Consider the following 24,918-nt stretch of genomic DNA (forward strand, 5'->3'; position numbering starts at 1 on the left):
TTATATTTTAAATGTTGTGATTATATTAATTTAATTCTGTTAAAAATCTCTCTTGTCAGCGTATGTAACTTGGGAATGAAAGGTAGTGCAATTTAAAATATTGTGAGGGCTGCCCCTGCCTAAAGGGAGAGCAGCGGCACTGTATTGAACTTTTATGCTACAGTAAGATTTCAATAGGCTTTTTGTTCATGTGAATGGTCACACGACCTAAATAACGGCCCCATAAAGTCTTCAACTACAAGCAATGAAGTTTATCACAAAGACTGAGAATGTTTTCACCAGAAAATTGCTTTTATTGCATTTGGAATGTAACAAGATCATGCAGATACTAAAATAATGACGTTCAAAAGAAATGTGTCACACAAAAGGTGTAATCATGACCACTTAAAATTGTTCACACCACACCCATCCAGCTTCCCAACCAAAGAAAGATGCCAAACCGCAGACTGACTCATAAGGCAGCTCAGGTGTGGTCACATGAAACTGACACTCCCAACAAAGCTTTTGCATAGATATATTTTCCCCATTTTATCAGCTGTAAAACATTTTTTTAAAATCAATCTTACCCGCTTATCAACCGAGCCACCAGTGAGTGACAGCAGTGTCTTATTGTCCTTTCTGAATGACGTTAACAAGTTTAATTCTACGACAATTATATTCAGTGTAAAAACAAAAATGTATATCTCACACTGGATGTACTCATAACTACGAGGAACTATATTCAGAATGTCAACACGCATACATAGAATGGTGCATACAGTGGGGTACACACACATACTGACATTTGGGCCAAATTTGTTCCCCCTCCTCACCATCAGTCAGGTTTGATTCGCGGATGTCTGTGAATGTGATAGATTTTCTTGATGGATTGTGTGTAGTGATTCCCCCCCACATGCTTTCAGATCATTTGGTGATGACAATCAGAAATGCTGAACCTGTTTAATATTTACATTGTAAACGTTGAACCTGTTCAATATTTACAATGTAAAATCTTTATGTGTGCGTGGTTAATACCACAGGCTCTTTGGTTCTGATAGGAAACGAAATGTCAGCCAATCAAGAAGTGACATGAAGCGTATGCTGTTGCTAAACAAACAATGACAAACCGGTTGAGTGTTATCATAAACGCTCTCCCAAATTGATTACCACCACAGAAGTGAAATGACAAGAAGAATTTGCAACCGTAATGTAACCAGACCAACTAGTAATTAGCCTATCTTCTCATCTTGCCGTTTTCTCTTCTTCTGCTTCTCACATTCAATCTTGGATACTACGACCAACATCTGGTATGTGGAAAAAAACGGCCATTGTCATTAAAGATTCCCATCTAAATGTGATGGTAATCCTGATTACACCTCACACTTTCAGAGTCTCAGGCAAACATCCACCTTTTTTTTTCTTTTTCATGTGTGTTGTCTCCCAAAATCGGTATGTGTGTACCCCGCTCAAGTTAAACTCTCCAATTCAGTGTGAAATGAGAGATTTTACATAAGACAATAGACGGAAAAGCGATTAATGACTTGTGACATTAAGAGGTGTGAAATAAAGATATATGAAATCGGTAAAGGAACATTAAACGAGAGTGATTTTGTGAAGGTGAAAACCAGAGTGGTGATTATTACATGTTATATGAATCAACGCAAACTGCAATCAAAAGGGCTGCTGTCGGTTTTTAGATTCATCAAAGCCACAGGGGGCACTGTAAAGTTGCAATGAGACACCAATAGATTGGATTTGCAGCACAAACATAAGTAGAAACATGTATATGTCATTAATTTCAACAGATATATGTACTATTAAACACAAATAAAATAGAGCAGAAGAGTAACCACTAACACAGTTCACCAGAACTTTTACGTAACAGCTGCCGAGCTTGCATTGTACAACATATACAGCAAATTTAGAAATAACCCCAATAATGTTAAGTTCTGCAACAATTAAGGGATTAATTGACACCTAATTGATTATGAAATTGATCAATAATCATGTTTATAATGATTAATCATCTCACGACCTAGTTTGAGTTAAATTTATTCAAATCTTGAGAGTTTCAAACTCTCGAAAGTATCTGGTTTCCGTAGGCATCCATATAAGATTAATCATTATCTCTGTGTTGAATCAAGATAAAACATTTGCAAAAATTTGCTTTACCTTGGGAAATACAATGTCATGAATGTTGCAATTTACAGGCCAATCTTAATAAATTTATGCCTTGCATTTTCAGTACAGTCAATTTGAAAAATCTTGTTTTTAAATAAATGGATGGAAATGAAAACGTTCATTAAAATCAGAATAATTGACAGATTACTTGATTATCAAAATAATCACTAGTTGCCGCTATTGTTCTAATTCAAGAGAGAGAGGACAGACATAGACCAGTTGCTATAAAGTGGAATCTCCAAATTCGAAAGCCCTAAAGGTCAAAATATGAAAACTCGCCAACACTGTAGTTTTCGAAACAAAATTCATTCAAGTTGCATAATAACTTGGGCAAGTATAGCGCGCACAACTTTCAAGCTTCTAAAGACTGAAAAAAAATCCACAAATGTTTTTGCTGCTTTGACTATTTTTGTCACCACAAGAGCACAAAGAGGAAACGTGTAAGTATGTGTGCACGCGAGATGGAAACCAAAGAACAGGAAAGGGAACATATTGCTACACGCGTGTTTGTCTTGGCTGTTGTGCACAAAATGGTTAAAGGCACGAGAAATAAAAAAAACACCTGTCGTATAGGTCAGCTGAGTTAGATGAATGTAAAAAAAAAATTGAGCTTCCAGTCTCATAGTAATAGTAAGTTTCCCTCTGCATCCTCAACACCCTGTCCACATACACATTAGTCATGGAGGTAAAGTAATTTTCCCACACGTATGACAGTTTGAGAATGTAAACAAACATAAGGTGGACTCCCCACAGCAAGTCTTGCTCTCCACTTCCTTAGACTTGATATTAACTTATATTTTATACTTGTACGACTGTTAAATCATACATAAGAATTGATGGAATTAAAAAAAAAAAAATGTAAGTAGACTCAGAAATGGGCAGTTTGTTGGATTACCTATCAGTTCGTCACTCACGGCTGCCCATTTTGTCGATGAATGGGGAACCAGCGAAAATGTGTCAACCTTTGGTAGAGTAGCGTTCGACCTTAAAGATTCCACTGTACTTAAATTCTCGGCCCTTGTTTGTCTTGTCCTCCCGGGGTGTTTGTCAGCACTCCATAGCAGACATTCTCGACCATTTTGTTTGATTTTGGGGAGATTATTGCTGTATATCTGAGAAAGTGCTTCATGGATTTTGATAGTAACCTGATTTAAGATTCTTGAGGTATTACACACAATGCTATATTAGTATATACTGGATTAAATACTAGGTTTATATCAAAATTCAACTTAGGGATGATTTTCCTCAACACTGTGTAATAGGTTTGTTAATCTAAGCCTAACAGTCTGACTTTATGATTATATTGCATAGTTTGTGTATACTGTAAAGGAAATGTCTTTTAAACTTAACATATTTACTCCACTTTTTCTTTCTTCTGTTAAAGTTATTGTCACGCATTTAGCTTCAAAGTAGATTCTGTGTAGTGAGATTGTACATCGCAAGTAGAAATCTGAGTTTGTATAGAATAGTTGCTATTGATTGGGTTAGGCCTCCCCTTAACATTTCGTTACATTCCTGACAACGTCCACATGCACACCGCAAACTTTAGAAACCAAAACTTTCAAAACCCTCAAATGACATTTGGGATGGGACCCAGTTATTTTTCAAATCCATCGTTCGTGAGGAACCTGAAAGACAAACAATCCAGCATTGGAGAAAATCAGGCCACATATTCTCTACCTTCTTCGTGATGCTTTTTTTTTTTGTTTTCCCTCCGAGCAAAGTCAGGGTGCTTGCAGTTCATGAGCATTAACTGGCTGTGTGTGCATCTTGGCGCTGAGAAGAGAGTTGATGTAAGGCCAAATCCGATCTGTTTCTGTACCAGAAAATGAGTGCAGGATGCCTTGTGACCTGAGTGTAGAGGGAAGGGAACAAATTACGAGTGTCGTGAAAATTTTTCACAGAAGGTTTAAAAGAACAAAAAAAAAAACCCCACACACTTCAGTTACATCATACCAGAAATATTAAACATTCATAAAAAAACAAACAAAACAAAAAAAAGTAGTCAAACAGACACAAAACTCAATATTTCTTCTATGTGCAAACTTTTTTTGGAAACTGGAAGTGGGATGGAGTGATGCATAAACTGTACAACAATAGTGTACACCAAAAGAAAAAGAAGAATTGACTGACTTGTATAAATCGATGACAGGTTTTGCCACATCTTTGTAATGTCTCAGTCTGGCCATCAAAGCTTCTGGTTTGTCGTCATCGTGCTGAATCAGCGGTTCCCCGGTGATGTCATCTTTACCCTTGCATGAAAAAAAATTAACAGCGATAACCTAGTCAAACCTCAACAGAACTATTGAGACATGATATAAAAAAAAACACTCAAACACATTTTTATGTGAAGATGCCCAAATGTGTTTCAGAAAGCCCCCCCCCCCCCCCCCCCCCCACACACACACACACACACACACACAAAGTTATAGACGACACTAAAGTGCACCCGACATTTTCTACTTGTTATCTCCATGGTGTCAATAAAAGTTATAGAGGCGCCTTTTGTGTCACATGAAGTGTTCTCTTTTTCTGCATGACAGTGTTACACAACAAAAATATGACTATGACTCATTTTTCTGTGGTAATACGATGAAAACTGCTTCTGTTGGGCTAAATGTTGACTGTGCTACAGTATGGAGACAAACCTTTCACGTCACAGGGAGGCACACCATAGGATCAAGCTTGCTTTGGTGTCAATAAAAGTTATTGAGGCACTTTTCATGTCAGAGGAAGTGTTCTTTTTTCTGCATGACAGTGTTACACAACAATATTATGACTAGGACTGAATTTTTCTGTGTTAACTCGAAGAAAATATCTTCTCTCGCGCTAATTGTTGACGGTGCATTGGGATCAAGCTTGCTAGATAGAAGCAATTGTTAATTGCATTAAATAAAGTTTGTGATTATTCTACACACTATCGTGAACAATATGTACTTAAAAAGGAAATATTATGCATATAATGTATTATCCAACGTGAGTAGATTAGCCAGAAGATATACTCGTTAAAGTTGTAAATTAATAATGAACATTGCAAAAAATCATTTTTCATAGTATGTTCCCTTTAAATAGGATGTACTTGTGTTGTTCATAAGTACCTGTTGGTGTATGAGCTAGAATGCTGACCGTCAAAAGTTGAATGTGTACAGTGAAAACATTCTATGTTGCGGGTAACAAAAAGAGAATCGTGAGCAGAAAATTGCATTCACTTTTCCTAAACATGGGACCGAATCAAAAAGGAGGGAAGCGTCGAGTTGCCAATGTGGAGCAATTTTTTCTGACTGGAAAATTTGTTCAAATAAACCTACAAGCACATTCAAACGTACTAGACAGCTAAATGCTGAAAATGTAACATTTTTTCCCATAATGCCACGGGGTGTTGATGAACATTGGCCAACAGAATAAATGCAATGTGTTTAGCAACTAGCTTATCAGTATTTTGGAACATATTTGTAAGTATGATCAAATGTATTTGGAAATACAAAAGAACATGCTTTTAAACACATTGGAACAAACATGAACATACTTGCATTTATGTTCAAAAGTATTTACATTTATATGAATGCAAGTCATAAATGTTTACTTCACATTGGCAGCTCCATGCTTTGTAACTAAGCACTAATTTGCTCACATCACAAGTCACGACAAGGTTTAGCATCTCAGACCTCCACTCGGGGTGGGTTGAAGCCCATGTTGTAAACTCGACCACTGCCGGGGTGGATCCAACGGTCGCTCAGTCTGTCTTTGAGAGTCTCATAAGGGATGTTGAGACTGATCACCAAGTCAAGCTGGTACAAATTATTCAAAGACTGGGCCTGTGCAAGTGTTCGTGGAAAACCTGGTGAGGGGGATAAAGAAGACTTAGACACCACTGAACATGCTGTTGACCATGTCCAAAACATGAACTACAGGAGCCAAGTGTATCAGCTTGGGTCTATCTGTGTGAGATCTTTCTCCACATACAACCATCCACACACACATACATTCACACCTCAGAGCAATTTCGAATCTGATCGATCAAGGGAGCATGTTTTAGGGGTAGATGTAGGACAAAACTAGAAAGAGAGCTTTAAAATCCTATGATAACTTCAGGGAACTAGTTATTTGAATTTTTTTGTTCGCTATAAAAGTTTGGCCTCACCCTGGGAACATCCTGTACCTTCTGTTTTTCTTTGAAATCAAAACAAAGATAAGTGAAAGTTTCTGTTTTTTGAAATATTTTGAAAATTTTATTCACTTAAAAGAGTCATTTGTTTAAGTCATAATTTAACTTTGTAAGACGTCACGATGACCACGGGATGACCTCTCTGAACAATTTGTTAAAATTTTGAAGCAAAGCCTAGTGTCGAAATTTCACATAAAAATAAAAATCTAAAATCGATTAACGGCTCATTTGACTACTAATTATATGGTATCGGCATATCTCTAATAATAATAAAGAATTTCGCAAGAAAATCGCAACACAAAAAGCGCTCAGAGAGAATGCTTTATTCACATACTCACACATTCACACTCTGGTGTTGGTAAGCTACATAAGTAGCCATAGCTGATCTGACAGAGGCGTGGCTGCCTGTGTGTGCCTACGGCCCCTCCGACCACCACCAAACATTTGCACTAGGCATACACCAGTGTGAGTGGCACTAGATAAAATGGGAGAAAAACATACACACACACTCACAGTCTAACACACAAAAACACAATTGTGAATCAATCATTAAAATATTACAGTGAGGTCTTTTTGTTTGTTTTTTTTTAACTCTTATGCAACCAAAACACGTCTATCTCACAGTGAAAGTTTGAAGGCTGGAATCTCAACTGACTTTAGTATGGAATTTACGCATTCTCCCCAATCTCGTGTCAGTTTTCATGATGTAGTCCAGCGCTCTCTCACATTCCAAAACCATATGTGTTAGGTTAAAGGGATAGTGTACAGTTTTCCGTAGGCGAGCCAGAGTTGAATGTAACCTCACTTATTTACTCTATTTACCCCACCCTCACGTCTCTGAACAAGTCCCACACCCCACAGATCATAAACAGGCCAAACTTAGCCACGGCTGCTACATTGCTAGCATAACTTACAACATTTATGTTAAGAGAACTGCAAAACACTCAGTGTAACCAGCTTGGTGTATTTTGGGAAATGTACAGTGAAAAATTAAAAGCTCCTAGGCGCCCCGGGCAGCTGCAGCACATGCCCACAAATATTTAGCACACCGCTGTCAATTTGGTCACACCTGTCTACACTCTCTGCCAGTCTAGTATTGTGTGTGAGAAGTAGAAAAGAAGAGCTATGAAAATGAGAGTAGAGTCCAACGATGGGTCAGAGAAGATCATTTCTCGAAATCTCACTTTAGAAATATGCTACTCAAGCATCATTGACCGCTGTGCAAATTATTTCCATTTTTTGTGCTCATACGTGATATGGATATGACGCTTACATGCAATGTGACCAGTATGTTTCTTTTTTTTCCCCAAATCGTCCCCCAACCTTTTTCGTATGTTGTTATAAATCGGATGCAATGCGTCTGCATTGCATCATTGTGCTGTTGGTCAAAAAATATATTATGCATTTGGCCACGTGGCAAATAAGTGACTAATATCCTTTTGAGATTAACCTTGAGAAATAGACAAAGGCAGGAAGAGGAATTATCGGATATTTCTTGAAAAGGTAAACATGCTTCCTGTCATGGTTTGTTGGGTTGTGGGTTTATTTTGAGGGGTTCGGCGTTCACACCCGCCGTGCACCCCCGTGACAGCTTCCATTTAGTTTTCTGCGGCTGGCAGAATTGTGCGCATAATACACTCTACACTGTATATACTTCAAAACATTACGGATAGAAGCCTAACTATGACTGATTGCCAACCACAAAGATGTTTACTGATAGATTACTGATCCAGTTTTTAGGTTTAAGCCTGTGATTTAACAAGACGTTGTGTTCATCAATGTTTGTCCACTATTAAAGATACTAGATAATATTTAACTCAGAAAAAGAGTGACCTGTTGTGCTTTGAGGACAGCGCTACCAAAATAAACGGGACAACCTAGGCCAAGGCGGTAAGAAACAAACCCTCACCGTGTGGAACCCGGTCCCAACATTACCCGGACACACAGCTGTGGTGTCCTTGAGCAAGACATACTGCGGATACCCCAAATTGCTCACCAAGCACAAAGTTAGCCCCCTCCTCCAGTGTGTACCACTGACCATACGTGTTTACTGTGTCCATTACTGTGATTGGCCAAATGCAGGGATCACATTTTGTGTATATGATAACAATTGATAACAATTTTGTTTATTTAAATTCATCAAATGTGTTCAAATGTGCACTGACGTTGGAAATTTTGATTTTAAAAGTATCGCTAACTGTGTGAAAATGCACAACAAACATGTGATGACTTGTTGTAAAAGCATAATTCCTCTGTTGCACTCAGGGAAATAAGTGTAGACCAGAGGGGAGCGGTTTCAGTACCGCAAGCCCATTACGGACATGTAAAAGGACTGTGAATAGCATGTATGCATCCCTTGCTCATAAAGATGACATCAGAGAAATGGGGGTGGAAACAAGTTGAACCAATCACCGAAAAGCAACACTTTCCATCCCCATCCCCTGCATTTATTATGTATAACACTTCGCTTTGCATGACAGATATTACAGCAGCACACAGACTAAAGAGAGGGTGCTTCATATGGCATTAAAGCATTAAATAGAACAATTTCTTACCATCTAGAAGCCAACTTTGGCCCCTCAGGTTTTCCAGTCTGGGCATCATTAACCTGGTCATCACATGATCAGGCACCAGCATGCCTCTCTCCACATATGTCTTCACTTGCACTCCTGACTCTGGTTTACAACAGACAGATGATACCATTTATTTGTGGACTGAAGAGTACCTCGTTAAAAATTCAAATAAGTATTCTTTCAACTGCTTATATTTATATAGCACAAGGATAGGAAGCGGTAAACCAGCAATTACCAAATGGAATGTCAAACATCTGTTTTGTAACAGGGGCAACACAACCAGGAGAAGAGTTAACTTGAGAAAACCCAAACCGACTTCACGGACAGTTTTATTATTACAGTAGAATGACCTAAAATTTCCACTGCACCTCCATGTTTGTAGCCAATGTGCGTGACAGACACAAGCAATCCAATTATTTCCTGCCCGAATGGATAGCTTATAAAGAGATGCATTCAAAATTGCATGCTCAGTTGCCTTGAATACTGATGCGTAAAAAGATGAGGTAATGTCCAAAATTACACGTTTCCCAATATGTTAAATGATTCTTAAACGTCTTTGTATACTTAAACGGCGTTCCACGACAAATAAAAAATAAAAATAATGTTTGCTTTACGCATGCTGCCATAATAAACCGCTTCATGCTTCGCGTCATTATCAAATCTAACGTTGGTGTGGCGATGGTTAAAGTTGATCTTACCTGTATTCGCTGCAATGTTCTCGCGTAAAAAGTGACCACTGGATAAATACTGCAAGCCGAAGCTTTGCGCAATTCTTTCTGATATGGTTCCTTTGCCGGATCCCGGAGGACCCATGATAGCAGCGCGGAACAACTTGGCCATGTCCTTCCCTCAAAAAGCAAACAAAAATCTGCTTCCGTTTGCACGGATTAACGTTACTTGTCCCGTTTACTCTTTGCAAGAGACGCAACCAAAATTACCTCGTTAAAATGGGAAACTCCCAACAAGTTCCACGCATGAGCGGTAGCGACCCCTGCTCAAACGGTAGGATGGTAGAATCAATTTCTCTTCATCTCGGAAATGTTCGGACCTTTGCGCAAAGACCTTTCTTGATGCCCATTTCCTTGACTACTCCAACCCCAAACCCGTGTTTCCTTTTTTTCTTAAAGGTCTTCTTTTGCTTACATTACGGTAGTATCCGTCTTCTAAAAACAACTTATCCACGAATGGAAGTGAGAGTCTCTACAACGCCCCATTTTTGCTGCGCACATCATCCAGGAAAAATGCGGATGAATGATTCACATTCACGCATGCCTCGGGGCAATGTGGTATTTGTAGTTTTTTTTTCTTTTCTAGTGGCGTTTTTGGTGGTAAAGAGAACTTTTTTTCACTGAAAATCAGTGTATCCAACAGATGCACACTGTCTAATACATCAAACAATCACAAACATTGAGCAGCTTTTTCATATGTATTCTGCAAAGCCTTCACGGACTATCCTTTTACTGAAAAAAAGATGCATTAGGTATGAATTCAGTCGTGCTGTTCAATTTATATACAATAATGTTTTACTGGACTATTATTGCTTCATTAATTCATTAACTTTGCTCTCCATTGCCAACCGCAATGTTCTACTTTTCCAACAGTCGGCAGTGTTTCTGACTATTTTCTACTTTCTGAGATAATACGTTGTCTTTTTCAATGTATCTGACACAGAATCTTCTCTTGCAAAAAATGTCATTCCAGAAAAAAATAAAAACTTTTCAGGCACTTATCTATAATAATAAATTTTGGTAATGGCCGTTCAACGTTACACATTTAACGAAATATATTGTTTGTCATATAATTCTACATTGCTGTTTTTGACACAGCCTTTGTAAGTACTGTATGTGCCCTGTATGTCAGTACAGTATTCCACACAATACCATATATATTTAGCATTTATTTTAAAAATATTTCTGAATAAACCCATGTCAATTTAAACATTTAGTTTTAAATACTTGTTTTAGTATTACTCGACAATACAGAGTACTGTAATAAAAGTGTAATAAATCAGTGTTAAAGTTGTTTCTGAAGAGTACATGGTAGCTGTGTTAGATGTACTAGTCAAAGACAAACTTGATTTCCAAAAAGTAATTATTATTGTCTTCTTTTGATGTTATTAACGGGGTTGAGTTGGATTGATTGGCATGCTGTTGTTAATTAAACCTGAAGAAAAATGCAAAACAGAAGAAAAATCCTTCCTTAGGCTTTCATGGTCATTTATATTGAGTTATGTGGCTATTTTTTTAAAAACAGTGCAAAAGTACATGTTCACAGTATGTTCCCTGCAGCTGTGGCAATCACATCCTAGCGCGCCTGAGGTTGGAAAGAAAACACACAGGAAAGGATATGTCAAAAAGTTTGCTGAGTGACTTGCAGCTCAGCAGTTAGCGCAGAGCGCTTCTGTATTTGATGTGACAGCATGACTGTGTGAGTTTTCAACTGCTTCTGTCATTGGTGTAATTAGATGGGCAGTGTCCAAAATGTGACACTACAGCATCATTTTATTCTGTTAAGTTTTCTTTACACTTCACTATACTCCTTGAAATGAGCAGAGGTGACATACATACATACATACACACAAATGGCGGACCGATGACAACAGAAAGGGGGGCGGGGCACTGACGACTATGACTGACGAACCATCAAAAAAATGTAAAATGCTCACCAAGAAATTGTACATCTCTGAGTGTGTGTAAAATATATATATATATATATATATATATATATATATATATATATATATATATATATATATATATATATATATATATATATATATATATATATATATATATATATATATATATATATATATATATATATATATATATATATATATATATATATATATATATGAGTTTGAGACCCTGAGACCCCTGGTTTATTGGTTTGGGAAAAAGAGGTGGGTCTGAAATGGTAGAACGTAATATGCCACTTGTTGACAAAATTTCTAAGCTAAAACTTATTTTTCTGGAGTCTGATCCACCAGAGTGTCTTTCGCCTTAACAGGAATGATGTTTTTGTATTACTTGTTGCAAGCCGTGTAGCTCCGTCCCCGAGCTGTCAAATATTGCGCACGCCTTCAGTCAGCAAGCAGACTAATCCATAACAAGTCGGAGGATCAACCTGCTTCCGTCTTATTTGAAACATTTTTTCCCTCTCAATTATCTTTTCCGCAATCGGAAGTCTATTTTTAAAACCGCGAGCATCATCTTGTCACATGGCTTTGGAGAATTCAATAACAACAAAAAATGGCGACAATCACGTTGCTTCGTGTGCTCTTGCTGCGTCATTAAAAATATTCATGTAAACACCGGACGCTAAACGGGCGGAAAGCAGGTAAGTGAGTCAAATAATAATATTATGTTCCGATGCTTCCGTGGTGGTCAGAAAACGAAAATCTGATTATAGGATCTTGTAGCATTCTGTTTGTTTTTATTCGTAAAGGGGTGTGTGCGCCTGTGTATGTGTGAGTGCGCGAAACGTTGGGCGTCAACGTTTGGCTGCACACTATTGCGTATCATTATAGTACTTTTCTCATGTAAAACCATTCATCCCATGTAAAAAATATAGCATACATATCTAAAACCGTAAATACTGTCGCATTTGTGTTTACTTTTATTTGACTAAAAGTGCAACAATCAAGGGTGCGCTTGTCATATTTTCGACGTTCTTCTAGTTTTTATTGCGTAGCAGTTTACATATGTCGCAACAATCCAGTCTTTACATATAAAATATTCACCAGGTTGGTGGTCACCGTGAGGTGAACATCACAACCTTCTGATATGAAAATAAACAGTTGGTGTTGACAACAGCTATGTTACTGTGACAACGCGTTTGGCAGTGTTTTTGTGGCACATTGTCGCCATTCACCTCACCCTGGGACATAGTGAGTCTGCTAGTTGGTCGAGCTGCGGGGTTAATGGAGTTGTTTACATGAAGTGCAGAAGGCTGGACTGAGAAGGAGGAGGAGGAGCCGCCACGTACCACAGACGCCACCCGAGGGGGTGGAGCCTGCGACGAGATCATAACAAGTCTGACGTCACTCGCCCTTTGCTACTGGTATGAATACTAAAATACACACTTTGTTTGTTTCATCAATAATGACCAAACAAATGACTCGATGAAATTGTCCATAGCAACCTGTGAGGGAGTACATATATTTTTATTTATTTATTTATTTATTTTTTCTACATAACATAACATAACATAACATAACCAACTTTGCTTTGCGGCATGTATTGTGACTTTGGAAGAGAAATAATGAACATTTGAATGAGTTTTCTTTGGAAATTCCTTTTTAAATGTAATTCTAAACTTGAAGATTATATTGATTTCAAAACATTCAAGCAATCCCCCCAGCCCAAAATATGCATCACAACCGGCAATGTGCGATATCTGGCGGTAATATTTATTCAGCTATATGACTCTGTAGGGATGCCATCGATACATCCAAGAAAAGTTTCTGAAAAGCAAACCATGCTCCCGCCTCACTGATGACACTTGTGTGTCAAGATGAAAGTAACCTCATCCATCCCGATGCACCCAATGCTATGCGCTGAGGTTCAGCAACAAAAATTACTGTAGACTGGTAAATTTTATCAATAGGCTATGATTTAGGGGGAAAAAAAAGACATAGTTAAGTGAAATAATCCTTATTTCAAGTGTATATCAATCAACATATGTTTTATGGTACACTTCAACCAAGCGTCTTTTTTTTCTGAGTTCAAAAATGTTCTTGCTGGATGTAGACATTACATTTTGTTTACTCTGTACTAATTTCATGAATGCAACAGGCTGTTTTTTTAAACACAGAAAGGGATTAAAAACAAACAATTGTCAACAATATACAGTATACAGTATTATCTTTACTTAAGATGTTAGAAGAGTTTATTGGGGCTGCTGGTGTATATTGTTCATGTGGAAAGTCCAAAAATATCTTTTCGTGTATATGGTTGCCAGCCCTTTGGTCATTTAGATCTCAAGTTTTAAATGTGACACTTACTTGTAGTTCTGTTTTTGATAGTATGTGCTATTCAGTTAATTGCTGAAAGTGGCAAATGCAGCTCCCCTGTTTTTTGTTTTCACTTTACTCAAGTACATCTCCCCGCTTGTAATTGTTGGCTTATGACACAACCAAGTGACAGGTTTTAACTGAAAAAACTCATACCCAAGAGCACACATATTGAACATTAGTGAACATTTTAATGAAACATCCACAGATGGGATTTTTGTACTCAGATTTTTCTTTCCACAAAAACAAAGCTCAATAGCTTTCAGAAAATATAAGTTTGGTTATCACGTCTTCCACGGTCATTGAGTAATGTAAAATGACCGATTTATGAACCACCCTACACTTTGGCGCCATCTTGTTGCACATTCGTGCCAAGGAAATATGCTGGTGATAACATTTTGTCTGACAAGCTTTTGGAAGCCATGGAGGAGCTAAAAAAAAATAGCCTAGAAGTCAAAAGAAGTTACAAGAATTTTGTTGCAGGATTTACATTCGCACTCAGGGTTTTTTTTTCTTTTGATCAATTGATTGCTATCAAATTTTTCTTGTAATTAAATAGATGTTCTGTCATCATTCAATCGCCTTTGGGGTGTACAGCTGTCATTCTGCTTTCTTCAATAACTTTTCCGGGATTTATCCACGTCTTGTTGGGTTGCGTATTTTGAGCTACAGAAAAAAAGTACAAGAGTGCCACAAATCGTCATATTTAGAACTACATTTGAAAAAGAAAAATAATACACAAAAAATAAACATTTAATTTAAATGTTTGTTATTTTTTACAGTCATAGTGCAACACACCAGAGATTTTTTTTTTTGCTTTTTCATTTTTGTATTCCTTGCAGTTTTTAAGCAATTAACTGGGTGCCAACAGTACTGTAATCCTATAATCATAAGGATACATACTGTACTATGTTTACAATTACTGGAGCTTAAAGGTAATGAAATCTCCAAATTTGGGATTCGGAAATTTTAAATATTAAAAAAGAAACATTGATTTTTTTTTTTTTTAATGGAAATTGGGTGTTAATTGGACCTCCTAAACTTCTTTTCCTATGTTCCTACCTTTGAGTGACTTGCTTACTCACAGTGCTATCTACTGTACAAAAATGCTTGTAGGTGAAAGCCAAACTGTCCTAACACTAACCACATGCTGGAGACAAGTTACATTTCATATTAGTTTCTCAAAGTTTGCCGAATTGGAAATAGGTTCAACAACCAGAAGAAAAGGCTGCCATGTGTTGCTATAGCGAACTAAAACTAAAGCGGTGATTCCCAGTTACTGTGCTGCACATTGGAGTGTTGTGATAGGTCAGCAGGTATGTTATGGGCAATCATGAAATTGAACTTAATTGGCCTGAAAATGATCATTTAATGTTCTCTGTATGTGTCTTGCTTTCTTCCTTCCTATATCAGAATTGTGTTCAGCTTGACAGGTCCACTTTTCACAGCGTACATAAATTGATTGGAGATGAGGTCATTTCAGCAGGTTGATATGTACTTGTACTTTCAATTAATTTTTTATTTGGTAGTGTGATGTGAGATATTTCTCGGGCAATATGTGCTTTAGCTCATATAAAGGTTGAGTAGAATTTAGGTAAAGAAAATCACAGTCATTAATTCCATACTAATTGCTTAGTCAAAATGTCTGCATTTCTGTATGATATTATTTGTTTAGAGTTCTATCACTAAAAGATATAATAGGCAAAAGAAAAACCTTTTGACATACCTGTGACCCATTATCCCACAGATGATAGTGGATACCTGAAGACTTCTAGATTTGACAGGCTGCCCTGGTTCAGTTATCACAGTGCTGATGCTGTCCCCATCGAAGGTACAGTACTGTGATAACTGAAGGATGGATGCCAACTTTACACTTACTCAGCGGACCTAAGGCAATCTCCTTTTTTTCACATCGTGTGCAAACGTGAGTATGTACAACATCTATTGTGCTCATTTTACATGTTTGGTTCACTGATTATTTCATTTAATGTCAGTAAAGCATAATTTGTGACAACAGGATTCAGTTTTTTTTGTTATGTGTATATTTTTTATAATAAACATTTATTTGCATTAAAATGTTTGTGCATATTGTCAACACATCTCTTCTATATGAGCCATATTTACATGGATATCGCTACAGTACTTTCTATTCCTTGTTTTGTCAAAATGGGCGTCCTACTTTTTCAACCGCTGCAATTGATGTGAAAAGAAACAGCAAAAAAGGTAAATCAATGAGATAAGATTCTGTGGGTGTGATCTGGACCCTGGTCGAAATAAAAGCAGCAAAATGAAAGAACGTAAACCAAATTGATGCTGCAACAGAGTCACCATTGTGGCTTTATTAAGAACTTGTCTCCCAAGAATTACGCATGGTACATGCGCTGTAATATGCCTGCCTGTAAACTACAACATTCTGGTACTGAATAATTTATTAACCCTGTAAAAATAAACCAAACAAAGTGTAAGGTGTACATAGTTGCTGTAATTAACAAACTGCATTTTTAAAGTGGATTACATTAGCAAACCAATAGGGATGTGTTGCTCAGATAGCATATATTAGGAGTTTATACCAAAGCAAGCTAGCTCTCAAATTCTACAATAAAATGCTATATTTTATATTATGACGACTTAATACACAAAACATAAGTTATACTTGTTGCGTTTATTGCATCAATGTTACAATCTCAATATATCAATCCATTTTACTTCAACTACGGCATTTGTTTAAAAAAAATCTAAGAACAAGACTCCGATCTGGCACCGCTGCAAACTAAACAATAATGTACTGTAATGCCAAATATTGTTACGAATAACCTCTGATCCAACACACAATTTTGATGGATCTTGCGATAGTGGGGACATTTTCGCAGTCGTACTTATATACTAAAAGACTTTAAATAAATGTCATTTTCAACTTGAATTATCGTTTTTTTTACAGTATAGTACAAGCCAGGGCGTCGAATGGTTGATTGCGTCACCATGAGTGATGGCCCGAATGGCCAATCAGCTTTCGTTTTCACATGGCCGCAGCGTAGTTTACGGGAAAGCGGACGGTGTTAGTCAGGAAAGCGCACCAGTCTGTCGTCTATAGCTCTCGAAAACTTGGGGGAAAAACACGCGCAAGAAACCAAGTGCCATTAGTCCTAGATGTTTTCTTCTGTATTTTATCGTCAGATTCTCGATGATTGATTTTTCAAAGGCTTAAAAACAGTCCAGTTCCTGTTTTTAAGTTGTTCGGAGCGTCAAATGTTCTGAACGAAACGGAAGTAACCTGCCAGCTGTCTGGCTAAGAAGCTTGTTGGTAAGTGACTGCATCACGCAACGTTTATTTCGAAAAAGTTGTCATTTTTCGTCATGTCACGTACACAGCTGTCATTTCCTGTCCACTTCGTGTTCAGTGTTGCTCGTTTGCTAGGTTAGTGTTACGAAGTGGCTCGAGAAGTAGGCTAAAGGATGTCGATCAAGCTAGGATAGTTGAAATGCTAGCAGTTCATATTTGGAGTTCGTTCATATGTGTCTCAGTTTTCACAATAGCCGTACAGGAAGACGAGGCCCTGCTGGTTTCGAGAGTGATCGCATCGTTACGAGATGAACGCGATCACCCACAATATACGCAATGTACGTGACTAGGGCGATACCAGTAACACAATTCTTAGGTTATAATGTAACCGATGTAATAATGCCTCTATAACTACATCACTAGTTAATGCTGCGATATAAACGTATATATTGTACTCATTAAATGCGCACCGGATTCTATAAAGTCGTTAAGTTCCGAAGAGCTGCAAAATCATATATGATTTGCCCTCACCAAAACATTTAAATGGCTTGAGTAAATAGCAGTCGTCATATGGAAAGTGAGGCGATCGTGGTTGTGTGTGTGTGGGTTTGCATTGTATGGGCAACGAAGCACAGATTGGTTTACTGGATCAATACTGTATTGTATACTGTCTGTAACAAAATAATGTCTTACTTTAGAGTGCACACTGATTATCAGTTGCACTGGGTTGAGTTTTTCGCAGTAGTACTATACTAGAGTATTTTTCCGTAGTCTGTTCCTTCTTTGCTTGCAGGTCATTCTTGGCTCAGACGGGCCTTTCATATGTACTAGATCACAACTGACTAGCAATTTATTCATGTGTCCTCTTGAAACAAACAAACAAACAAACAAACATACATACATACATACATACATACATACATACATACATACATACACACACACACACACACACACACACACACACACACATACATACATACATACTTTGTCTACAGTTATTTTGATGACACAATGATTTTTTATTTACATTAATACCTTTACAAACACAATTTAACATCAGCTGCCACTTTAAAATGACAATGGCTAAGGTAATAACCAATCACTGCAAATGTCACAAGACAAATCCCAGAAAACAGGTGAGTCGTGATTGGCCATTACCAGTGTGTAGAACACACGTGATGCCATTTTAAGATGACAGCAAGTGGAAAAACTTGTTTTGTAAAGTATTAATTCAGCTGTTCATGAAAATAAATAACTATTGTAAATAATGATAATATAGTCTGTAATGGAGGTGTCGGAATAGCGCCCAAACTTGTGACCTCCTTGAAAGGACTGTATTTGATTGATTCAGAGGATCCTCAATCTTATCAGGTTGTCCGGCCAGAACATAAAGATGATGCACACTCTCATGCCACTCTTTATTTGTATATAATGTTCTATTTATTTATCTGGGTTGGTGTGTGTGAGGGTGTGTAGGTGTTTTCTATGTGTGATTGTTGTAATGTGATTGATTGATTGTTTGTGATTGTATGTGTGTGGTCTCTGCAAAGGAGAGCAGAGAACATTCACTAAACAATAACTAACATAACTAAAATTGTACAATATGTTACATCATATTCTCACATTACTCTATATTAGCATAGAATAACATAAACAATACAGGCAAACATACCGTACAATGATAGGAAGAATTAATTAAACCCAATCGTTCCAAATGTGCATTAGGTAGGAAAGGGTTAATGGAGATGAATAGGTGGGCGGTGACGTCACTCCCTTACTAGTAAGAATCACGTCGGCACACACGGCAAACATTCGACAAATACGCACATTTGGGGATGTAACTTTGACATGAATACTAAAAGTGAAGTATGAAAAGTACGGTATATTTGCCTTTAGCAATTATACCAAACTTAAATGCAATAACAACTTAGACGTTAATGGACAAAGTGAAGCACTGCAAACGTAAACATGTATCCAAACCCACGAACAGACAACATATTCACACTGTACTTACATTCTCATGGACGCACGGAATAATGATGAAAGGAATGTGATAATCCACCGAATAATTGAAAGCAGAAAATGACTGTCCGTTACAACGATACCTGCCGACTGACCGTTGAAAGAGCAAAACAACCTATGATAATGTAAACGGAGTCCTGATTGGTAGTGGAGGAATGAAAAACAACTTGTGATTGGTTGCTAGGCGGTTGCTACGAAGATCACATGACCACAGGAGAAACATGTCCAGGCGTGAATAGTAATAACAGAACAATACAAACACGAAATCGTTAAGTATAATCAGAAACTTCTTAACAGCCGCCCCAACTTTGCACAGCAAAGTTAAAGAACATCAGTCTGGAATGTCTTGGGGAAGTGCAGGGAGGAGAATGAGTTTCGAAACAGGTCTGGTGTAGGATCTGTCCTTGACCTGTATTTCAGCAGTGCGGATCTTACCGTCTGCACCAGGAAAAACAGCTGTGACCTTACCAACTGGCCACAGGGCACGTGGAAGCTGCTGGTCAATCACTAGCACAATGGCATCAACAGAGATGTCCTCACGGTCCTGTTGCCACTTGGAGCGGCTCTGGAGAGATGGTAAGTAGTTCCTGATGAAATGGGTCCAAAACTGGTCCGCAAGGACCTGACAGTGTCGCCATCTGCGACGACTGAGAAGCTCGGTCTCAGAGTACACTACTTGTGGAGTGCACGGATCCAGCCGCCCCATCAGCAGCATGTTGGGAGTGATTGGATCTGGGTCTGCTACATCGGAGGAGGTGTATCCCAGGGGTTTGGAATTTATGATGCTTTCCACTTCGATAAGGGTGGTTCTTAGGACCTCCTCAGTGACAGTTCGAGATCCTAAAATGGCACGTAATGCAGATTTGATGGAGCGAATTTCCCGCTCCCAGGAGCCTCCGAAATGAGGGGCACTTGGCGGGTTGAAGTGGAAGTGAATCTGTTGGCTGGCGAGTTGTGACTGAAGGTCAGGAGCGAGGGCATTGAAAGCCTCTTGGAGTTCTGAGTTGCCACCTTTGAAATTTGTGCCCTGATCAGAAAGCAACTCGTGGGGTTTTCCCCGTCTGGAGATGAAGCGTCGCAGACTCATGAGGAAGGAATCGGTGTCCATGCTGGCCAGCAGATCCAAGTACACTGCATGTGTAGTGAGGCACTTGAATATGATAGCCCATCGTTTCTCATTGCGCCTCCCTATCTTTATAGTAAAAGGTCCAAAACAGTCCATTCCGGTTGAGTGGAAAGCTGGTCGATGGAGCCTCAAACTGGAAGGTGGGAGGTCGGCCATTTTGGGAATAATCGGTTGACTGCGCCACTTGCGGCACTCTGAGCAATGGTGTTGATGCTTGCGGACTGCCTCTCTGCCCCGTAGGATCCAGAACCTTCGACGCAGTTCGGCAAAAACTCTCTCCGGACCTGGATGGGCAAGTTTATTGTCGTAGTCTGCAATGATCAACTTTGTGATAGGATGATGTGAGTCTAGGACGACAGGATGCAACGTTTCTGGGTTGATGGACTCACACCGTCGGAGTCGGCCCCCAACCCGGATCAGCTGAGTTTCTGAGTCATATTCCGGCGACAGAGTAAGTAATCTGCTGCTGGACTGGATGATCTTTTGAGAGGAAAGGAGAGCAAATTCCTCTGGAAAACAGTCCATTTGAACTTGTCGGAGGAGGGAGAGTTCAGCTTGTCGGAAAGATTCAGCTGATGGTTGTGGGTCTGTGGCCGCCCCGTAACTTGCTCTAACTGTAGCTTCCAAAAGATCTCTGAAACAAGTGAACCGACTGACATCAGGCACAAGTGGAGTAAGGGTAGTGTTGATGAGGCCACAGAATTTGGCTTTGCGCAGCTCAACTTTATCTTCAAGATCAACAGTATCTGGGCTGGAAGGCCAAGTAGATTCAGCATTGAGGAGAAAGGCGGGTCCGGAGCTCCAGCGTTTGTTGGTTCGAATCTGTGACAGGGTCATTCCACGAGTGATATCGTCAGCAGGATTCTCGCTAGAGGGGACATAGCGCCATGAACTGCTCTCAGTTAACTCCTGAATGTCTGCGACTCTGGTACCGACAAACACCTTGTAGCGGCATGAAGGAGATTGTAGCCAAGACAACACAGTGGTAGAGTCGGTCCAGTAGGTGATCTTGTCAATGGAAATAGTGAGCTCGCGTTTCAAGACTCTGCCAAGCTGAGCTCCAATGTGGGCAGCGCATAGTTCTAGTCGTGGGATGGAAAGTTGGCGAGCTGGAGCAACACGAGAACGGGCCGCTAAGAAGGCCACCTGAATTTCACTATTGTTGCTGACAGTGCGCAGGTAGGCTACCGACCCATAGGCCTGCTCTGAAGCATCCGAGAAAACGTGAATGCTCTGAGATGCCGCTAAGAGATCGGTACCTGAGTGAACATAACAGCGCTTGAAAGTAATATGAGGAAGTGATGGAAGTTCACTCACCCAATCATGCCAAAGCTGGAGGAGATCCTCCGGCAGATGAGGATCGTCCCAGTCCCTTTTCTTCACCCAGAGCCTTTGCACCAAGATCTTAGCTCGTGTGGTGTACGGAATGAGTAACCCCAGGGGGTCATACTGTCGAGCTAGGACTCGGTAGATGTTGCGCATTGTAGGCTCTGGTTGCTCAGTGTGGCGGACACGATAGGTGAGGGTGTCAGATTTGCAGTGCCAGTGCAGCCCTAGAGTGCGTTCTGGGGGATCAGCGCCATCTATCGAAAGCCATAGTTCTTGGCTTTCTGACGTGATCTCGGGTGGCATGTGACTGATGACTTCAGGCACGTTGGTGGCCCACTGACGCAATTCGAAGCCTCCCAACTGGAGCAAGCTCTGGAGCTTGGTGACCAGCTGTTTTGCTTCTGATATGGATTGGAAGCTTTGAAGGAGATTGTCGACATAAAAGCAGTTCTCAACTGACTGCCGAGTGTCTTCTTCTGGACTACTGTGATCAACAACATGCTTTTGCAGGGCAAAAGTTGCGCAGCAAGGACTGCATGTTGTCCCAAAAGGAAGAACTTGCCACTGATAAATGTCAGGCTTTGCATTGCGGTTCAGGTCCCTCCAAAGAAAGCGGAGATAAGGCTGGTCTTCAAGAAGGAGGCGGACCTGATGAAACATGCCCTTAATGTCGCTGCTCACTGCAATGGGATATTGCCGAAAACGGAGCAGGACACCAAGGAGACTGGAACTCAGAGTTGGTCCAGGAAGCAAATGCTCATTCAGACTATTATTCTGAAACGTGAAAGAGCAGTTGAAAACAATACGGTCTTTGCCGTTGTGATGGACCATGTGATGTGGGATGTACCAAGAATTGGTACTTTTCTCTTCAGAAGATCCGAGCTTTCGGATATAGCCTGAGTCCACAAGCTTCTTGATCTCTTGGCAGTAAGAATTGGCCTTCGCTGCATCTCTGGAAAGGCGGCTCTCAGTGCCGCGCAGGAGGCTCATGACAGCTTCCTTGGGGCAATTGAGTGGCGGAAGACCGTCCTTCCACAGCAGAGGGGTGGCATATCTTTGGACGTTCTCGATTTCAACTCTGACTGTCTTCTCCTCCAGAAGTTTGATTGCTGCATTGTCCTGCTTGGACCTGGTGACAAGCTTCTCACTCCTATAGGGAAGAATGTCCACCTGCCACAATCGGGACACATGACTGAGAATGTCAGCAGAAGAGGTCGAAGTGTTGATGAGAAGACACTGAGGTGTTGATGGCTGATGCATCAAGACTTTGGCAGGACCCTGTAGCGTCCATCCTAGGCGTGTCTTTAATGCCACGGGGCCCCCTGGTGGGCCCAAATGTACAGGTTCCACTGGAGTGATGAGATGAGGATAGTCAGAGCCAATAAGGAGAAGTGGCTGAGCTTGACTGACTGAATGGAGTGGGAGGCCTCTAAGATGGCGATAGGTCTTCTGCAATGCCTCAACAGGATGAGAATGTTTGGAGAGGCCTAGTTCTGTCGCAGAGAACGCATTGTGAATGTGAAACCGTTTCTGAGGATAAGCGGTTGACGATATGGAGAATGACACTGACCTCCCTGGTACAGTCTTTAAGTCTCTGCGGATTGTTCTAAGAGCCAAGTCCTCAGTTGGTCCCTGAAGGTTTAGCGCCTGAGCAGCACTGTGAAGAAGGATTGTGCGCTCAGAGCCATCATCTAAAATGGCATATGTCTCGAGTTTGTGCTGACCCTTGTGGAGAAGAACTTTGACCATTTTCAGTAGAACACAGCTACTTCTTAGGTCTGGGTCGAGATAGTAGGTAGCTGGTTGGACAGAATCTGGTTCTGGTGGCTTGGATTTGGTGGTGGTGGCAACGTTGACGTCATGGAGTACGTCAAGGTGTATCTGATTGCACTGTTGACATTTAGCTTTGAGGTAGCATTGAGCAGCTAAATGGTTTCTGCCACACCTCCAGCAGCGCTTACCAGTTCTGATCCAGGATGCTTTCTGATCTGTTGTGAACTCTTTGAATTCTGTGCACTGATTGAAGTAATGCTGCTCATTATCACAGAAAGGGCAATATTTCTTTGGTTTCTCTTGTTTGTTGTTCCTCGTTGAACGGACTTGTGAAAAGGACTCAAGTGGCTTAGGAGCTGGATCTGAGCCGAGGAGAACCGTGGTAGTACGTCCACTGAAGTTCTGCGGCTTGGCTTTAGGAACTTTCCGACGCTCGTCTCTTGAGGGCCTAGAATGTGGAGAAGTGAAGTCTTCATCCTGAACACGGACTTCATATTCAAGCCAATCCGAGAAGTGCACCAGCGTTGGAATCGGGGTGCGGATGGGATCAATGAACCGCCTGAACTGCGCTCTGAGCTCATGAGGCAGCTTAGTAAGAAGACGTGAAGTGTGAGAACCGCATTCCAACTCAGTCCTGCCCTCTCTGCCTAGTTGCTGGAGCATGCCGACCAGTGATCTGACTTTGAGACCAAAAAGACGAAATCCTCGGCTGTCTCCGCTACGAATTAGAGGCTCCGCCAGGACGTCATTGATCCGCTGCAGCGCTAGCTTATGTGGCTGCCCATACATTTCAGTAAGTGCGGCCATCGTTTTCGAAAAGGGAGTTGAACAATGGCAGTAAGAATCAGCAATGAGAAGAGCGTCTTCATGTTTGAGGTGATCAACCAGTATTTGGTACTTGAATCGCTCTGTAGCATCGCTGGGAAGGATATTATCCAGTGCAATCTTTAGACGGGCAAACTGGCGTGGATCATCATCTGTGAAGCAAGGTATTTGCGGTTTGGGTCCTCTATAGGTGGACTCTACAGAGGACAGCTGTTGAGTAGCAGTGTATGGCTCAACATAATATGGAGTGGATTGCAGTCCCGTCCCATAAGAATGCAGGTTTGGCACCGGAGGCGGCGGCAGGAGTTCCTCCGGTGGAGGAGGAGGAGGTAGTTCCATTGGCGGAGGCATTGGCCATACTTCAGGCCATGGTGGGAGTTCATCCACTGGTGCGTGAGGTTTATGGTTGGGAGTAGATGTTCTCGCCGGAGGACAAGGGAATGCAAATGAGGCAGCACGGTCCTCAACCTGAGCTGAATGCATTGAGGTAGGTCGTTGTGACGGAGTCGTGGACCTCAGCGAGAGAGAGTGGAAGAGATTCTGCATGTCACGTCGGAGCTGGTTGTTCTCTTCCCTCATCTCCTGTAGAGCTGACATCACGGCTTCGGAGCTGAAGTTCTGAAGAGCAGGTGTAACTGAAGGTGGATC

The 24,918-nt window shown here is 40.3% G+C and overlaps 3 protein-coding genes and 1 long non-coding RNA gene across 4 annotated transcripts in view; 2 read left to right on the forward strand and 2 right to left on the reverse strand.

The window, feature by feature from the left end:
• Positions 1-270: 270 nt before the first annotated feature.
• Positions 271-10,126, reverse strand: ak4 (adenylate kinase 4). Its single transcript, XM_088425961.1, has 5 exons — positions 9,597-10,126; positions 8,881-9,000; positions 5,826-5,998; positions 4,294-4,412; positions 271-4,011 (listed from the first exon to the last, which is right to left on the reverse strand). The coding sequence occupies exons 1-5, from the start codon at positions 9,736-9,738 to the stop codon at positions 3,885-3,887; spliced, it is 681 nt and encodes a 226-aa protein (XP_088282087.1). The 5' UTR covers positions 9,739-10,126; the 3' UTR covers positions 271-3,884.
• Positions 10,127-11,947: 1,821 nt separating this feature from the next.
• Positions 11,948-15,926, forward strand: LOC148417229 (uncharacterized). The gene is made up of 3 exons (XR_015866892.1): positions 11,948-12,237; positions 12,841-12,960; positions 15,660-15,926. It is a non-coding gene; the product is annotated as an uncharacterized LOC148417229 (long non-coding RNA).
• A 1,035-nt stretch (positions 15,927-16,961) lies between these two features.
• Positions 16,962-24,918, forward strand: part of jak1 (Janus kinase 1) — a 31,591-nt gene continuing 23,634 nt past the window's right edge. The window contains exon 1 of the mRNA XM_088424801.1: positions 16,962-17,213. The gene's annotated coding sequence lies outside the window, so the exon portion shown is untranslated. The remainder of the gene's footprint in view (positions 17,214-24,918) is intronic.
• On the reverse strand, positions 18,600-24,866 carry LOC148417231 (uncharacterized). The gene is made up of 2 exons (XM_088426371.1): positions 19,210-24,866; positions 18,600-18,737 (listed from the first exon to the last, which is right to left on the reverse strand). Exon 1 carries the CDS (start codon positions 24,847-24,849, stop codon positions 19,549-19,551), a length of 5,301 nt encoding a protein of 1,766 aa, XP_088282497.1. The 5' UTR covers positions 24,850-24,866; the 3' UTR covers positions 18,600-18,737; positions 19,210-19,548.

Source organism: Hippichthys cyanospilos, chromosome 10 (assembly GCF_059441005.1).
Source record: "Hippichthys cyanospilos isolate Australia breed blue-spotted pipefish chromosome 10, RoL_Hcya_1.0, whole genome shotgun sequence".
In the NCBI taxonomy this organism is placed as follows: Eukaryota; Metazoa; Chordata; class Actinopteri; order Syngnathiformes; family Syngnathidae; genus Hippichthys; species Hippichthys cyanospilos.

Excerpts from the sequence above, each read along its gene's own strand:
- ak4 (XM_088425961.1), bottom strand. The coding sequence starts at position 9,738 with ATGGCCAAGTTGTTCCGCGCTGCTATCATGGGTCCTCCGGGATCCGGC. Across the intron at positions 4,413-5,825 it reads TCAACCCACCCCGAGTGGAG|GGTAAAGATGACATCACCGG; the intron begins GTCTGAGATGCT and ends TTTTCATGCAAG. Across the intron at positions 4,012-4,293 it reads CCTGTCATCGATTTATACAA|GTCACAAGGCATCCTGCACT; the intron begins GTCAGTCAATTC and ends CTCTACACTCAG.
- LOC148417231 (XM_088426371.1), bottom strand. The coding sequence starts at position 24,849 with ATGAGGGAAGAGAACAACCAGCTCCGACGTGACATGCAGAATCTCTTC.